At 46.4% G+C, this 18,906-nt stretch overlaps 1 protein-coding gene across 2 annotated transcripts in view; it reads right to left on the bottom strand.

Moving 5' to 3' along the window:
* EXOC6B (exocyst complex component 6B) overlaps nucleotides 1–18,906 on the bottom strand; it is a 273,231-nt gene that overhangs the window by 65,054 nt on the left and 189,271 nt on the right. For both annotated transcript variants that reach the window (XM_084286237.1, XM_084286238.1), the window contains 2 exons: nucleotides 15,721–15,862; nucleotides 4,472–4,545 (listed from right to left, as the gene is read on the bottom strand). In XM_084286237.1, the coding sequence (XP_084142363.1) occupies nucleotides 4,472–4,545; nucleotides 15,721–15,862 (216 nt within the window). The remainder of the gene's footprint in view (nucleotides 1–4,471; nucleotides 4,546–15,720; nucleotides 15,863–18,906) is intronic.

Here is an 18,906-nt window from a genome sequence, read left to right as displayed (position 1 = left end):
GTTCACTCTTGCAGTTCCTTAAAACCGAGTGCAGAACCAAGAAATCCAGATCTCGCCGTGGTCTCTCTCAAGCCTGAGCTATGCGGTGAATTCTCTGATGTCTAAGGGATGAGGTCACCCTGCAGCTTTCCTCCAATATCCTGGCTCATATTTTCACAGAAATTTCCAGGGGAGTTGTACCTTTGAAGTCCACCAACCAAATGTGGCCAAAGTGGGCCAGAAGACTGAGAAATCGCTGGGGGAAATTAAGACAGAACAAGTGCACATTTCGTAAGGCTCAACGTTCCTGCCTAACTTTTTATTCCACGTCTTCTCAACGAGAAAAAAACCCTCCAGTAACTATGAGAACAATGCGGAAAAGATTTGTGTGAGGGGAAGACAAATGGGGCACAGCACAGGGACAGAAGGGAATTCTGTTCTTGAGGGGAACGCTCTTTTATTAAGCATCTCTATCAGAGGAAAAATTAATGCATCAGACGGAGACCTCTCATTACGCAGCTGGCCGGCGTCCAACACAAACCCACAGTAACCACAACTGGCTTTCAAACACAGTAAAAAGAACACATAAAATGTTTGCTATTTGACAGGCGGTAAGCAGAACAGCTGTTCCACACCCAAAGATAGTGTTTGCCTATCTTACCTCACCGACGGCGCTTGAAAAGCTGATGCGCAAATTCATAAGCACCGTCCAGTTACAACCAGCAAGCAAAACAGCGAAAACGATGGAGTAGAAGAGGGGAACCTCACGGCCCTCATCCCTCGCACACCCGGGAGCCTCCAGAAAGAAGGGCTCCTGGCTGCCCTTCTCCAAATCGCCCTTGATGCGGAAAGTTTGCACTTCCAGTGGAAATTCGACACACAGGATTTATAATCCGCTGGACAGACGGAGAGGCCTCCAGTAAGGAGCTCTAATCCAGCTAAGACATTCCCTCGCTAGAGCCCAGAAGTGAAATTCTTCGAGTGCTGGAGACAGATTTTCCTTGGCGGGCAGCCACGAGTGTCGATCTGGCTTCTAGGAGAGATCAGCATGGCTGAGGATTGCAGCGACTTCACAGACAAATATAAAACCTTCCTCTTCAACCATCTTGCTTATAATAAACCCATGAAAATGAAAAGCTAAAACACTTCCAGCTGGCCAGAAGCTGCGGAGAGCACAGTGAACTTATTGCATTTGCAGGCTCGGGCTGATCCGAAGTCCCCTGGAGCTCCTCAGTGGCACTGGGACCTGCAGCGGGATTTGGAGCCCAGCGCTCGAGTCACTTTTGAAAGCAAGATGCGGCCGAGCAGATTATCGAGGCGCCTTTCATATTTTAGCAAGCTTATTTATGGAACCAAATTTATTTCAGATTTCCAACATACAGCAAGGAGCACATGTGAGCAAAGTTTGAACTTGAAGGGAAAAAGTAACTATTGCTCCCTTGCAAAGCCCTAAATGTTTGAGTAGCACTGTCAGACACTTGTTATAAAAGGGCTCTTACAAAGGGATTTGAGATGCAACTTGGTTTACTTTATCACTTCATTAAAGGCATTTATGGATTGAGAATTGTCCCAGGATGGGAAGAAGAGTCACTTTTTAAATTACCGTCTGCTCAGAATTGTAATTTTGATTCTCTGGGCTCGACTCTTCTCCTCTTTACCACGCCGTGATGAGATTTCTCCCAACTTCCTCGAGCACAACGGGAGAATCAAGGTTTTCTTTGTGCAGAGGGATCTTACACTTGAATCTGCTGCACCGAGCAAGGAAGAAGTCTGGTGCTCCCAGACAATGACATTTTAATAAGTCTACTTCCCATTACACAGATCCGTATTTGAGAGCCAAAGCCAATCGCTGCATTCTTCTACCATTTTACATTTTATTGTTCTAAGAATTAATTTTGGTTTTAAAGTAACTTAATCCCACAAGGCTTTGAATTTTTTCTCTTATCTAGAATTGCTTTTTAGCAGCTCAAGGTTGCCAGTACTGAAATACGCTGGGAAGGGAGGGGGAAATCTCTTTAATCTCCCTACTTTGTGCATTTTTTGCCCAGTCATTTTTAACTCCCTCCAGAGCGAAGCTTGACTGCTTCTGCCTGCTCATGCAAAACCACACTAATTGACAGGACAGCTCCAAGGTAGGCATAAAGCTACCTGTAACATAAACCCAAAATTACTTTTAACCTTTTGAAAAGTCTGTCTGGATTTCAGGTTGGGAACACCCTCTCACCAGGCGTGCAGGAGTTCCTTCCCAGGCAAAGGAAAACAGCCAGAAACACAAACGCTTTCAGGTGGCAACTTTTCCCCGTCCATCACTTTATGTCAACACGACGTTAACATTCAGTGGCTTGAACGAGAAAGAACGCCACGCCTAAAAAGAACAAATTAAAAATAAATCAAAGAAGAAAAAAAAAAAAAGAAGACCTTTCTTTGCTCTACTTTCATCCATCCACCCTTCTGGCTCTCTCCAGCTCCCAGGCCGGGCAGCTGGAGCCTTGATCCGACAAGAAGTGCTATGGTGGTGGAAACGTTTGGCTTGTGACAGCCCCAGAGCAGCCAAGGGAACTTCACACAAAGTCTGAGGGCACATCATGAGTCACGGGATCAGGGCATCATCTCTTTCATCTCTTAATGTGGTTGCTAACCTCAATAAACCAGTGATCAGTGGACTACTCTGCTCTGCTCGGTGCAACAAGATGTTGTCCATTTTCTGCACAATATTTGCCATCCAGAGGAACATCTAGGACTGCCTGTTCTCACCTGACACTCAACAGGCCAAAGCATTTCCCTTTTGTCCGTGCAACATTAAGAAAAGCCATTATTTTCGAATGCAAGGAAAAGGTGGGACTGCCTTCCAAAACAAAGAAGAAAATGTTCTGTACAAAGAACATTTGACAGAGGAGGACGAATTGTCGAGGGCTACTGTTCAGCCTTCTCCTCACTCACGCTGAATTCATTTGGCTGCGTTTTGCAGCTATGAACCATACAAACATTTCACATATCCCTGTCTCCTGCTAATGCACTGGCTCAGAGCAGCTGAACCTCACAGAGCATTTTTAAGGCATTTCATTCTTCAAAAAGCCACAGCTTTCCTCTTCAAAATCCCTGCATTCATGTCTTCGTGCTTGGAAAAGACCCAAAAAGCCTCCACATTTCCTTATACCCAGGAGGTTGCAAGTGCATTGCGTAGTGCAGTCAATAAAGTGCCAAGAAGCTAATGAAGATAAAAGTGTCAACACGTAGCGCTGATACCACACACCTTTTCCATGGAGCTGTTTTGACCATTCTGCAAAGAGATTTGGCAGCTGCTCACGGGTCCGAGTACACAAGGCGACCACTCGGCGTCTCGGCGTTATTAAACTTATTGCTGCTCTGCAGAAGTGTCATTGCATGACAGATTGCCCCGCACATCAATTGGATGCAGAGAAGTTCTCAAAACCCTTACGGGTTAAAAGCGGCTCCAGCATGAATCAGAGTCACAGTGGTAAGGAGATCATCGATACAAGGGATTATGCAGATTTAAGAAATACCCTCGGCACCCGAAAGTTTTCAGAATGCAAACTACGTCAACCCTGAAAACAAGAGGCACTGCATCATGATGGCAGGAGGGACAAAGCCAGGGGGGTTTAACAGACAAAAAAAGATTGTTTTAATAGGAGAGAAGCATCAGTCATTGAGTCTTACTTCATTCAGACTTTCTATCCAACCCATCCATCTTCGGTGCCAAGAGATGACAGGACCACCTCACTTTTTCCCCCCAGCCTAGTGTATCAATAATGCCCATTTCCACCCCTAACAAATGACTCGCTAGCATGGCCCCTTTCCCTCAACTGGCTTGCCAAGCCCTACGAATGCCTCAGTACCTGCTACGGTCAAGTTGGCTCTAACGGGGCCCCTGGAGAGGTGGGCACCGATGGGTGGAGCGCGGTCATCTTCTCCAACAGCCACTTTGTCATTGGGGACCATCTGCGAAGAGGGGACCGGGGCGGGGGAGCAGGGCCAAAGACAGACAGAAACGCGCCCCGGCGCACACCCTCCCCACACACAAACGGGAATGCAAATTCCTTCGCCCTCGCAAAACGCCCCTCCGGGCATTATCTGTGAACAAAAGTGCTCGAGGCAGGCGGTCTCTGCATCAGTGCTCTCTCTGTTTGCAACACCTGCTTCGCGTCGGCTGGCGGAGTCGCCGAGTTATCTTTTTGCCATGGCCGCAGAAGCCAACGGGGAGCACAATGGCCCCATCGGCCCGGGTCAGGCTTTCTTTCTGGCCCCATACCACCAGCCCTTTTCACCTCCACCATCTCCAGGACCCCGGAGCGCTGAACAAGGAGGTGGCTTCGAGCGCGGGGAGGCGGGGGAGCGCCTGGGAGGGGGGAAATATAGGTCTCTGGCGTAAATCACCAACGCCGTTTCCCCTCCTCTCCCTTTCCTTAAGACCTGATGGTCTTCAGTCACACATCTTAAAAGAAAAACAAAAAACAAAAACACAAAGACTTACTTGTCTCAAGTCGATGAAGGCCAACTGCAGCGTGTCCCCTTGGAACCCAGGCACTGGGCCGGATCTGGCAAACTCTGTGGGAAAGAAAAGAGGATAAAAAGCGCCTTTAACTAACCATGGACAGGGAGATTGGCAGACGGATGACAGGGAAGACAAGAGAGGCTGGGGGAGAGGAGGACCGCACTTCTAAGGAGTCATGTCTCCCTCCCTTCAGCTTCTTTGTTCGCCCTTCAAAATTCGTGTCATCAAAACACCATTAATTCCACCGTCCTGACAGCAAGGAAACTGTACTAATTCGACCTGAAATTTATTCCCATGAGCCGTACTGGGCTTCAGAGTATTTGTTTTGTGAATGGACAAACAACTCGCAGAGAAGAAAGGGGGGGATGGGGGTGGAAAAGTTTTTCCTCTCAACACAATAAAATCTTCAGCTGTGAAACTCTTTTCAGTTCCGAAAGCTATTTATATTTTAGGGCGCTGAAGGAATTTTCTAATTTCACGCCTGTCACCAGGCTCCATAAGCATTCATCAAAAAAATATGCCCAGCCGCATCATTAATTATTCGGCAGCAGATTATTTGCATTATCTGGTATGGGGTGCTATTGCCAGCATACAGTCACCCGAAATGGGAAGAATCGCGGCCATTATGCGGCATATTTATTTATTTTGGATGAAGACATCTGACAACTGAATAACATTGTCTTCTAAAGCAAAGAGAATATTTCCAAGGCCACATTTACCTCCTTCCAATGTAATCTGGCCAAAATTTCATACTTAAGTCATTTATTTGTCTTCTAATTCATTATTTAAACCAAGTCTAAAGCCACCAAGGGGGACTTTAACAAATACATGTTAGAGGACCTTAGTTCTTCCATGCCATTTAACAGCTTTTACTTGGTAGCGCTCATGAAGCCAATGACTGCACATATTCAAGTGCGCCTTTTGAAGATGCGTCCAAGGTTGATTTTGCCCAACTTCACTTCGTTTTCACCCTCTTTAGCTACAGAAATAATGGCTTTATCTGTGCGCTCCATGCAACTTTTCATCACCAAGGGGACCTAATTTGTGAAGCCACAACTCAACATCATGAAAGACTCAAGAGGGAGTTTCCACCCTTGGCAGAGTTTTGCTGCTCCTGCAGACTCTGAAGATGGTGCGTGCTGGAATGGAGAGTTTTCACGAGATGCAGCAGAGCGTGATGGCAGAAAAGAACAAGAGAAGGGAAATATATAACAACCTACGTATTTCTTCATTGCATAACGTCAAAGTCTACTGTTGCTCAACTATTCTGGTTTTCACCATACAGGAATCCTCCAAAGCCTCCAGAATTTCCATAAAACTAAGGAATAAGGAAGGCACGGCAGTAAGAAAGAAGGATTTTCCCTTTTGTCTCCATGACTGCACAAAGGTACTAGTGGACATAGTTTGTCCTGTCCTTATACCCTAAGCCATTTCAAGCCATTTCTTGAATGCTTCTTTCAAAAGTTACCTAATTTTCAAGCAATCGACACAAAAGAAGGCAAAAAATCACTACAGACCTCTTTTTAAAGACTTCTTATAACAGCCCAGTCATATAAGCAGCCCCCACAGCTTTAACAAGAACAGAGCAATGAATTAGAAAGTTGGGATTCAGACCTGCTCCTTAACTGCCTTATTTTTGGAAATCGGAGAGGGGTTATTTGTTGGCTTGCTGGCTCCACCTTCCATTAAAATCTTGGGATGGAGAACATCCTTCAATACAGACAGCTGCAGGGGCACAGCGGCCACTTTTCAGACATTCACAGCTTTGCTTTTTAATGTGTGCAGATGCCAGAAGAGCTCCACGACTGAAACGATCACTCATCTTCGCAGCGATCACTCAAGTGACAACTGCTGCAGGACAATAAAACAGAAGACTGCTTCTCTTTGCGAAGTCAGAGCAAAGTTGTTTTGTTGCAAAATCTAAACGCTGGCTAACAAACATGGCTTTAGTCATCATTTGTATGCAGTGCTTCCATTAGAAACAGATAATAACAAAAAAAAAATGGAAAAAGTATGTTAACATTTAGATTTTGAAAAGAAAAAGCAGGAATCAAAGCCAGGAGAACACATCCACTGTTGTGTCTATGGACTTCTTGTCACTTTTGCACAGGATGGGACCAGACATAGACAGGAGCTGCTCAGCTCCCAGCCGGTTTCACTGACCACTACTGCGATATTTAGGCTGCAAATAGTCCAAAGTGAATTCACATTTAACCCTCAAAAGCTGTTTTAATTAATTGTAACTGCATAGTTGTCTCAATGTAAGTTTGCTACAGAACTGGAGTGTAGCTTGCCTGAACCAGCACACACACACGCAAGGCAGGGCTAACACAAGCTTCCTGAATCTGATCTGCAAGAGATAAATCATCTTTACACATTCGCTGTCTCATCTGGAAAAATTATCCCCACAGCCACATCAAGCCTAAAACACCCCCACGTTGAAAAAGCACGTACCTGAGAAGCTAAAAACTTGTAGATGTGTGAAATGGCCTTTGAGCTGCTCCTTGCGAGGTGAACCTGCCCCGGGCTGCTCCAAGCCACTGATGTCCCTATGCTGATGTACCAACACGCTGGCTGAGCTGGTAGGTCCTACACTCTGAAGACGGGGTCACATCATGTTACTAATTATATTTTAAGCAACACTGGAAAAAAGCAACCCTGAAAGGCCTGCATTGAAAAGAACTTTCTATTTTAGATGGAAGGGTTTCACAGCTGCTAGGAATCTATTTAGAAGCACACATGGAGTTGTGAAATTTAAGATCTTCCCGAAAGCATGAATTTCAAATGCTCATGAGAAAAGGCCTGTGAAAAGGTCTTGAATGTTTTCACAAGACTCGTGAATTTGTCACTATTGTCATCTGCTCACGGGCAATCCAAGACGGATTTGATCCCGAGCCGTGGCTGCTAGTCGGCAGCTCAGCCTCTGCTGTCTCCTGCTAAGCAACCTTTGGGGAGCAACACCAGGGGAGTTATGGAGTAATATTGCCCTTTAACACTGCACATTACGACAATGGTAGCACATTGAACACGCTCTTTATGGACCAACATTTGCTTGAACAGTAATTCCCATAAAAAGAATGGATTGGAGTCTCTGCGGTATTAACAACACACTTGATACCCAAGAAGTGAAATGACATATGAGATCATATTCCTTGTATTACAGGAGAAATTAGATCAAGAATACGGCTTATATGCTACAAGAAAGCTGCTACAGCAATTGACTGTAAGGAGCCAGAAGAGGAATGAATGCAATGCTTCACCCCATGGTTGTTACAAAAACAGCCGTACCTTCTGTAATCATAGGTCACATTTTACATACCAATGCCACAAACTTATTTTGGAAGGAGAAATGAACAATGTCTTAAAGAAAAAAAGAAACAAAGAGGAGAACAGAGCTTTAGAGGAAAGACACAGCCAGTTCTTCTTGGTTTTAATCTCTTCAACCAGATTTCAGGATAATTTTCTCAGAACAACCAAGCACAGTGCTGGCCTCGGTACTGTCGGATTCATTCATTGTACTTTCTCCACTACCGAGGCAAGTGGCAAACATTGCAAGCCACCTACAGTACAGCCCCTTGAGCAGAAAATTACAAGAGAATAGAGCAGATCAGTATGCGCCTGTTTGTACAAAGCATTTAGCCAGGCTAAAGGTTTGAGAGACTTGTGTTCAGGCCAAAAAAGTAATGTCTTTGCAAGGTCTACAGGCTTGGGCCACCCAGGGCAGGTCACAGAGGGACTCTAACCTCTCTTCCAAAACATTTCACCAATGAAAGAATCAAGGCACAGGAACCGTTAAGCCCTTTACAATGAACAAAGAATAAAGAGTTCAAACGCACACGAGAAAAAGAGACATCCACTGTAAATTAATTACACAGAATCGGAGGAATCTCTTTCTGTAAACTGTTCACGGCTATACGCATAGGGACAGGGTCTTACACATATTGTGTGGTTAAAATGCACACACCTGGCTAATTTATTCCTCAGAAGATCATTTTGAGGCAACATTTTCTCTAAATTACATGACACCACCAGAATTTATGATGGCAGACCTTCAGGATCTAGGTTATAGCAGCTCCTCAGGAGGGGAATCTGAAATATCCACTTGTGGTTGCATCTCTCAAGAACAAGTTTTTGTATTAGGTGAAACAACCACATCCATCTTCCCTGATGAATAATCTAGGTCTTAAAGCCATTGTCCTTAGACAAACTCTTGGAAGACCATCTTAGAGAAGGCAAACAACAGGACATCTTGCTCCTCACCCAGAGGCGCAAAATGACACCTTGAGGATACTCAAGCTGAAAAAAAAGTTTCCATGCACTCTGGAAAAGCTCACAAGGCAAAAATGAAGGCAGCGATAGGTAGGAAATTGGTAAGAGGAGCAGAAGGAAGGTCATCCTGGCAGAAGTCATACTGTTCTCTGCACAACTTCTGCTGAGCTTATATGAGCTATACCTCCACCCACACCATTCCCATACAGCCCTGCTTTGGTATTGTTCCCCATTAATAGCCACATTAGCAAAGCTCATCCAAAAGTCATCCAAAATATACTGAATAGCGTCAACTTACATAAAAAGACTCTATCACTGGCATTTGTTCCTCTGGTGGAACAAAGATGAGCCTGGAGTTCCATCAGTGCCTAGAGAGGGCTGGTCCAGGAGCTCTGCTGGGAGGAACATCCTCAGCACCAGAGAGCAACTCCTCGTTACTGGGCCACCAGATGTTTTCAAGAACAAAAATGGATATTTTCAGATGAAATTGTGTGAAATGTGCGCAATGAACGTTGGCATCTGCTAATCTATAGGACAGGTCTACAGAATCAAGCTACAGATCTACACAGCTTCCCAAACCCAAGACCCAAGGCGTGCAGTGGATGTTTCTTACCAGATGCGAAGTTCTGAGCTTCGCTAAAGTACCAATACTAGGAAAAATGGGCTGAGTACCACTTACCTTTAGCTTATTTGAGCTGCAAAGGTTGACAAGTGCCAATAGGGTGGGTGTCTGTGCTGGGTGGGGAAGGGAAAGAGGGTGCAAAGCTTGGGGACAGTGTGGTTAAACGGTGAGCTCTGAAAATTGCCTGAACTAAAGCAATTAACATCGTTTGGTCTTGAAACCAAAAAAGTATTCTTACTGAATGTTAAGGGGAAAGTGGTAGAGGGGACAGCTGGTAAAAACGTCATCTGTCTTTGCTATAGCAGAACAAACCTGAAAACATTTGATCTAGTTCAGCCTGCAAGGAGATAAAATCCAGCTGCACTAAGTAAATGGGGTTTTGAACTCATTGTTAGTTTCTTTCCATATATTTTAAACAATTCTAGTTTTTTAAAACCCAACACACAGGCAGCCCCGCTGAGAGGCCCATTACATTTGCTCAAAAGAGAAGTGAATGGTGGGGATTTGCAGGGATCCAGGTCATACCTTCAACATCTCATTTAAACAGGTGTGGACAGAGACATCCTCTATTCTTTAAGTGAGTTGCAAAGGACTTTAATTATGGGAAAGTATCAGTAAGCATCCTTAAAAATGCTGAAGGAGATGAAGTGGTGGATTATAGGACAAATGAACGGAGAACGTAAGGCAGAAATCGGGTGATGATGAGAGGTGGTGTAGGAAAGCACAAGTCTCAGAGAAGTCCACTTCCCTCTGTCAGCATGCAGACTCACGATTTTTGCTCAAATCAGACGAGCAAACATCATTTGAGTACCGTGCTCAGGCAGGGAGCCTTGTCCAAACACCTCCCATCAGCAGCTAAGTGGAGAGATCTCCGCTGAGGAGTTTTGTGCTTCTCCCCCATGCACATTAATTCACCAGGGGTCACCTTCTAGGCCACCACGAGTACTTTGCAGCCTCTAAGAGAGGTCGTCTGAGGGCAATGAAGAGAGCACTACCAGAATTAATTAATGGTGAAGAGGTGGGGAAGGAGGAGATCTGCTCCTCCCGTCCTGCCAGGGAACCGGGCAGCTCGCAGGTACCACCAGTACCTGGAAGGCCTGGAAAAAGGCCCGGTCTGTGAGTTCCCAGGGATCGGTGGAGAAAACAAGGATGTTCCTTTGGAAACAAAGGTTGGAAACCCCTGGCTTAGAGGATACTGCCTTCAGGCTCTGCAGGACAGGTGGCAAACTAACCTGAGGAGATCAGTGCTGTGGAGATTTGTCTGCTGGTGGGATCACCTCAAACCTCTCCATCTGCTCACTGCAACGTCCCCTTTTCTCCCCCAAAACACAAACGTGCTCAAGCTTTGGCTGGTGCGTTGTGGCAGGGCAGATCCCAGCGAGAATCCCCAAATTGGGGAATTTGTCCTCAAAAAGGCCGAGCTCACCTCTAGCCCCAGGCACACCAATGCACAACATTTCGATATTTTCGGCCTAAAGAGGAGCAGGCAGCTCTTGTAACCCTGGCAGTGCTCACCACGAGAGGACTGCCCACAGCATCGTGGGCAAACGCCGGAGCCCCGAACAAATACCGGGATTTCCGCGTGAGAAACTTTTTGGAGCCAGATAACGCAGCCAAAAATGAGGTGGCAAACAGCTGCGCTGGGACCCTTATAGGCACATTCTGGCGTGCTCTCGGGTTTGGTTCAGTATTCCTCAAACTGGCTGAGACATCTGGGCTTCTTCTTGACTACACCCATGAGTGGGCTGAACAAAAATTTGGAGTTTAATGAAATTTTAAATATAATTTTACGGCGCTTTTAATTTCTCATAAAGCAGCAGTTAAAAGGCTTTGGAGATTATGGAACTGCTTATTTTATGATCTAAGTATTGTAAAAACAATCTGCCTCAACCACCGCTGGAATTAGTTATATAGATGTGAAACACTTTTGTACAAGCGAGAGCAGCCGCCTTGCTTTTTTTCCCCTTTCTGTCGCAATCTCCAAATCTGGGTCGTTACGTTTGATTCCCACTACCTCTGAGTTTTGGGAGATGTGGAAAAAGAAACACCAGCACCAGGAGGTCCCAGAAAGAGCCGAGTATGGAACTGAGGTGAAGAGGCACGGAGCCATTACAAAAAGCACCGTTAAATCTTGGGTTGTGGATGTTATGCTGGAAGACAGCAAAGCCCTTTTAAAAAGTAAATGTCTATTCTGAAAAAAAAAAGCATCCCCTCTTCTATGTACAAGTTTACAGAAATATCGGTGTTAGTTTTGTGTTTTGTTTTTTTTTTTCCTCCAGAGTTGCTTTTTTTTCCCCCTCCTTTCAAGTTGGCTCGTTGGGCTGGAGCCAGAACTCACTCCTAAATAGAGACATAATTAGACGTGTCCTACTGTGTCTTTCTGGACAACTCATTTAACCTCTGTGCCTTATTCCACTCTATGTTTAAATCAGAGGTGAGAGAATCTCTCTTAACTGCATAAAAGGAGCTATATAAAGCCAAGCAATAATAACAAGAGCTACGAGTAATACCTGGCCAGCAGAAAACAATTCAAAATGACTTTTGCACTTTCCTGGACTCGAGCCGTGCCGTCCATACGCATACATCACTCGTAAAGCTGCACCAAAAGGCTTTCAAACCTCGAACGCACATCTTGGGCAAAAGCTTTTTCCTGGAAAAAAAAAGCACACCGGCACCCCAACCTGCAGGAGCGCTGCTCTGCAGCTCCTCGAGTGCTTTGTCCAACAGGAACCTCCTGCAACGGGGTTTCCACAGCTTCCCCGGGGGAATAATGCCACAGGAAAACGGTTCTCATTTTTCACACGTTTCTCTCATCATAGCCAGCCTAATCGGATTTTTACAACCTTGCAGCTTCGTTTTTCCTTGCCTCTTTCACACTGAAATGCTGCTGACGTATATGGGACTACTCACACGACCGAGAAATGCAGGATTTGGCTCCTCGCGTTTATTTAATTTACTACTTCTCCCCACTTCTCCAAAAACTGTCTTTCTGAAGGTTATAAAATGACTAAACTGTGCGTGCAGTGCTTTGAATGTGCAAAACGCTATCCAAAAACTGCTGAGTACATTGCTCCAGAGGACGGATTTATTGTGCGGGCAAGGGGTCCCCGCACGAGCTTGTGCTCCTCCTCAGCACCACCCGGGCTTGCCTGTGTCTGGAGCCAAACCATAGCCTGAGGCTCGCTTTTGCAGCCATTCCCCTTCGTTATGCTGATGGGACAGCAAATCCAAAAATCAGAAACTATTTTATGAACCCATGAGTCTCGAGAATTAATTTACCAGTGTCTTGGCTTAAGCTTAAACCATCACCATTTTCACCTCTGCAATTACTATCTGTCGTGTACAGAAACATGTTTTCTTCTAATGTGTATTATATCTGCTCCTATATAGAATAAATTACCTGCATCGCCTTCAAACCATGCCTAATCCACAACTAATTTTTAATTAACTTTTCTCAGCACTCTCTTAACTTGCTTACACTCTTGGTGTTCACAATCTACTTAGAGAAAAGCCTAATAAACTCCGGGACTGAAATACCGAAGCCCAGTTTCCATACCAGAGAACTCGCTGGACGTGCTCGGAACGGCTATAAAATGCTATTTAAATATGATAAGAACAGCTATAAAACCCTAGTTAAATAAGATAAGTACGTGATAAAGCTGCTAAACTAGGTAAGGCCGGGGCGTCTGGGGAGACGAAGGGGGCTGGAGGCAGAGGCATAAAAAGCCACATACACAACTAATGTCATAAGGGAAACGGGATTGGCACCCGCAAATTGGAAAACAAATTAATAAAGACCCTTGAAAATGGAAACACATTTTCTGAATAGAACAGTCTCCTCCGTGGATTGTGTTTTTTTTTCTGGAAAGCCAAATCTTGATGCGCTGCTTCTCAAAACCAGAAGCAAAAAATCATTCCTGGTGTCAGCAAAGCCACCCGGGTGCATTCCTGCCCCCGAAAAGGAAGAAAAGACTTTGTCTGGGCTTCCCGTTCTGCGGCCAGCAGCGGGGTGACAGTGATGGATAGGAAGGTTACAGCCGTGGCATCTGTCTCCAGTCCCAGCCTGCGACGCACCTCGGGTGGAGCGGGTCGCGTCCCGGCTGCTCAGGTTGGCGGCACCTGCTCTTCAGTGTCTGAGTGCTCCTCACCAAACAATTGCTCCAGCTCGCGTGGAATTTAAGGAATCAGGCTCTTAAAGCCGATATTAAATGGCATCCGTTTTACCCAGCGCCGGGGGCTCTCAGGGAAGAGGTGCTGCTTAGTGACCCAAGTTACCGGTGGGGCGGAAAACTGCAGGGTCACAAGTCTGTTTGCAGCCAAAAGAAAAAGAAGGAAGCTATTACTGATGACAAATGCTTCCTATTATTCTCGGCACCGCAGACCGTCCCTGTGCGGACACAGATTGAGAACGCAGCTGCTGCCGGTGCAGCCTCGACACGCTGATGGGACACAAATTAGGCAGCCAGAACTTCGGGTTGAAGGCACTCGTGCAAGAAAAATAAGGTCCTGCTCGCATCGAGACGAGTGATGTAGCTGCAAACTTCGGATCTGATTCATTAAACACCAATCCTTCTCCAAGGATCCCCAGCAAAGGTTGAGATGAATTAGCAAAAGGAGATGGCCAGATATCAAAAAAAAAAAAAAAAAAAAAAAAAAAAAAAACACCTACAAACACCACGAAATCTTGCTGGGTGACTCCTCTTGAAAATAAAATTTGGTCTACAGTAGTTCCTTTTGGTGCTGTCTAGCTGGAACACAGTTAGTGAGGCTTTTATAAAGGGTGATAGAATATCTTTGTTAAGTGCCAGGTGATAATGAAAACACCACAATGGGTTTCCCTGGATAAATGGAGTTAGCAAAGATAGGAAGAGTGAAATCCCAGTTCTGGGCTCCGGCAACACTCCCAGGGAAGCAGGGACCAGGCTTAACAGGAGCAGGGCACAGAGCACAGAGTCAGGAGACTCTGCAAGGAGCAGGCTTATCCCGATCTGAGCAGGGAAAACCCCAATCTCCGTATCAAAACAAAGCCAAAAAGGTGGGTATTTGGAAAAAACTTCCCTAAAAAATCTTCCTCTGCTCTAAAATTAAAATATCGCTTGCATCCGACCCAGCTCAGCATTCTCCATGGCCTCTGGCCCCGTGATATTTTCGCAAGCAGCCGTGGAACACAATACACCAGATTTTAAATGCCATGTGGCTAAAACCTGACAAAGAGGCAAAAAACAGCTCAAAGTGATGGCTGCTGTCTCAAAAATGAAGGGCCCAGCCCTACACACAGCACAGGATCAAGTGCGTCCAGCACCTGCCCAGCTCCCAGTCATCATGGGGACACCACTGCCGTTCCCTCATCTCTCTGTTGTTACTCATTTGTCCAAACATCATCTTTTTTAACCCTATTTGTACGTCTGCCTTCCACAAACATCCTGCAAGAGCCTCCCACACCCGGAGGTGCAGGGGGACATCGCAGAGCTGCACACCAGGACCGAAGGACTGCACCGTGCTGCTGCTCTTAGAAAAAAAATCACTTCTGGTACGGACTGGCCCCCTTTCTGAGCTTCAATATGTATTTAAAAACAGACCCATCAGGGAGGGAGGTTCCTGTCCAGAGCTGCGCTAGCCCTGCTTTGGATTAAATTGTAAAAATAGGAAGAAGTGAGGCGTTCTGTCAGTTGTGTTCTGCATTTTGTTAACGCCTACAGCCAGCAGGGGAATGAGCAACCTGAGAGAAATCTCAGGATTTCAGAGCTCGCTCAGGTGTTAGCTAGGTGACCCAAAATGAGCAGGGTTGAGCTCAAGCCACGTTGTTGGCACCTGCGATGCTCGCATGCACACCTCCAAATAGAGTCAGCCGGTTTGCTTACACGGCGTCTCTTTCCCGTAACAGTGACTTTGCAAAAAGGGCAGGCTTTTTTTGGGGAAAAACTCCCTGCAGCAGATAGGGAAGACAAACAGCTGAGGTCGGGAGAGGACCAGAGCTCCTTAAGAACACAAGCCAGTTATTGTTTTCTGAAACAGCCATTGTAAGTGGACTGATTTCTGTTAGCCCTCCCCATGGTTTACCCACTCTAACTGCTCGTATTTTTAAAATACTCAAAAATACCCCAAAAGCAGGGATGATCTGGAAAGCGTCAATGCAGCATTTAGGAGAAAAAGGAGCAGCAAAGCTTTGATCTCTGAGAGTTTGCCGGGCTGCTTGTGTCCTGAAGGTACTGCCAGATGTCCTCCTGGACAGCACCAGCGGGCTCTGACAGCACTGCCCTGGCTCGGGTCCTGACGTACGAGTGGGTAAAGCAAAAAAAATGGGAAATGGGAAATGGGAAATGGGCCTGAATCTTACGTTCGCATTCCTCCACGTCCAGGTTGAACTGCTGCAAGGCGCCCAGCGTCAGCTGCCGCACTTCGGCTTCCAGCAGCAGCTGCATCAGCGAGGTGGACAAGTGCTTGCACGCCGACATGCAGGCGGTCTGTGCCACCTTCCCCTGCAAGACAAAAGGCAGGCACATTAAGGTCACTGAGCACGACAGGGAAAAGAAGCTCCTTGGACCTGGACCAGGACTCTCCAGTCCGCCCTTTTTTAACACATCCCATCAGCTTTCAGGTCTTGCTCTTGCAGCCATCGTCTCTGAAGGGAATCAATCCCCTTTTGGGACCACGCTGCTCGTAGAATCACAAAATCACAGAATTTCTAGGTTGGAAGAGACCTCAAGATCATCAAGTCCAACCTCTAGTAGCAGGGGCAGACCTTGGAAGATGGGGAGTGCCCAGGAGCAACTCAAATCCAGGAAAGCCTCGGGGTGTTTAGAGCTCTAGGCAGCTCTCATTACAGCATCCTACCATGGACAAGGCAACGTGCCCGATTTTATCTGACATCTTGCATCGTCTGCCTGAAGTTACCTCGTTGATAAAATTGTGGGGGCAATGACAACTCAGAGCTCCAGCCTGCAACAAACCCAGCACCTACGCGTGTTCCACAACAGCAGAGGCACTTTAGGGGCCTCAAAAAAAAAAAAAAGGGTTGTTTTATAGCCTCGAGCACGTGGGAGCAGGGTGGCCTCTGCTCCTTCACCAGGCTTTGCACGGTGAGGGACACGAGCTCTGACCGCCGGCGTTATCTGCTGCCCGTAAGGACTGCTCCTAAGAGAGCTTCAGAGCACGAAGCAGGCTGGTGCTGAGCGGGTCCTGCACCTCCGGGGACCTGCTCCCCTCGTCTGCTTTTGAGGTTTCTCTCTTGCCGGAGAGCTAATTCCTCTGGTTCGTATTTTACCGTCTTCCTCGTTAATGTGAACCGCTTTATCTGCATTTCCAGCATCTGTACAGACAAAAGGAAGGAGCCTATTTCCTGCTGGAAGGCTACAGGTGAAGAAACATGTCAGAATTAATACCGAATATAATAATTTAACACTGGTTTTGTTGCTCTCAGGATTTTGTTCCTCTTATTTTTACCAAATAACTTAATCTTTTGCAAATGTTTGACGCCTTTTTTGTATCAATTATTTAAGTTCCTTGAAACCTTTACATTTACTAGGAAAGCACAAGCAGTCATTAGCTTCAGCTACTATGAAAATCGAGAGTATTGTCAGTAAATATTTATTTTTAAAAACGTTTCCTGTGGCCTACAGCCGTGACGTTTCACTTTTGAGGAACAGAGGCGATCTCAAGCTGTGAATCACAAGAGCAGTCTGCGGCAAGAGGAGTTACCCTGGCTGAGCCTCCCATTTCCCCATCGCAAAACAATGGCAGGGCAGGAGAAGAGCAATCCCCAGCAGCTATTTAATTAGGATGCTATTTAATTAGGATTTAATTTCGAGTGGTAAGGCTTCAGACAGGAACATGACAAGCTGCAAAATCAGCACGCCGAGGGAAGGCACCGTGTCCGGGGAGAGAAATCACCTTCTGCAGGTGATTCAGTGTACAGCTAATGGGAACTGAAAGGCCAAGCAACCTTTATTTGAGCAGCAGGTTCTGGGCAAGCAAAAATGCCTCTTCCTCATCATCCTCCTCATCTTCCTCGTCCTCCTCGCCCAGCAGAGCTGCTCGCTGTGCAGATTTTGGTGCACGCTGGCTCCCATGAACAGCTCTGCGCAGACCCGCTTCAATCCATCAGCTTGGCCAAACCTGATGCCGTTGGCCCTGCAGGCATCATTTGGCATGCATAAAACCTTATTTTTTTTATTTACAGAAAGGGTTTTACTGGAAAGCAAAGCTGGCCACAATGCATGAATAAGGTGGCACGGGCTTCGAGAGTAGAGGACAGAACTGAACCTGCACACGTGAAGCCTGGGATGTCCCAGGGGAGTTTACGATGTCCAAAGAAGAAGGATGTGAAGGAAAGATGATGGTGGGAAGACTCGAAAGACAGGAGGGTGCTCAGAAGCCACCAGCTCTTTAGAAAGGCCACGGGCAGGTCGCTGAGCTTGAGCCCCCGTGCACCGACCTGGCTGAAGCATCAGCAGCAGAAGAGAGGAGAGCGATGGGCATGGCCACAGAGAACCGAGGTCCTCCGTAAAGATCCCTAAATGTCTTGAGATGCCCCATGGAGACAGAGGTGGAAAGGTCCTTTCTGTGAGCACCGCAGGTTTCCCAAATCACCACCAAATCGAAGTGATAAGCTTCCAAAACACGTGGCAGAGTTTTGTCCAACCTACCTGAATCTCTCCCCTCATTTACAATTACTCCGACGACATCCCTCGTTGCTCGAGTACTGAAGTTGTGGCAGATAAAATATTGTAACCTGCTCCTGTATGCAGTGTGGGTGTGCAACGTACGTTAAATACACAAAAAGCACAAATATTTCGGCTGGGAGCAGACTCACATGAGCCCTTTGGCCAACGCTGCCCGGACCATCCTGCCCTCAGGTCTGTAAGCGTCCGACAACAATTTTGGGAAGCGGAGCTGCCAGGAAAAGAGCCACACTTCAGCCGGACATCACGCCTCCAAACGCACACAAAAGAATCTCACACACTTTCGTGGAAATTAAGAGTGGCCGAGGAGATCCCACAGCTTTTTATGAGCATCTTATAAATTTCAGCTGGGATTAATGGGGGGGTTTCACGCGGTGCTCCAGCTGAGGATCAGCGCAGGTTTCATTGCTGCAGCACCGACAGGTGAGCACAGTTTTGATCCACGAACTCGGAAGCGCTCTTACCAGCTTCACAAAGTTGTTTCGGGTCTACAGGCAACATCCATCTTCAGCAGTAGGAAAAAATCATTTTTTTATTATGAAAAAAAAAAGCGGAGCCCTGCGTTGGAGGGCAGGGTACTTCATCTCCATTGTTTACTGCCGCTCCCAGGCTCCAGGAGCGTTCATTACTCACCCCAAACCAAACACCTGCACTAAAATTAAGATGAAACATGGCAACCGTAAAGTTTAGCAGAGCCACAGGTCGTTGCTCTCCGTCATTTACTTGTGTTGTTCTGACATATTTGGTTATTTAAAACGCTGCTCGTGCCCATTCCTCATCCCCAGGCGTGGTGGGGAGCACGCTGGTAGCCGGCTGCGATTTGTCTTCATTACTCCCAACAG

Source organism: Netta rufina, assembly GCF_964035555.1.
Source record: "Netta rufina genome assembly, chromosome: 4".
Classification (NCBI taxonomy): Eukaryota; Metazoa; Chordata; class Aves; order Anseriformes; family Anatidae; genus Netta; species Netta rufina.
This window is presented reverse-complemented; position numbering and strand designations above follow the sequence as displayed.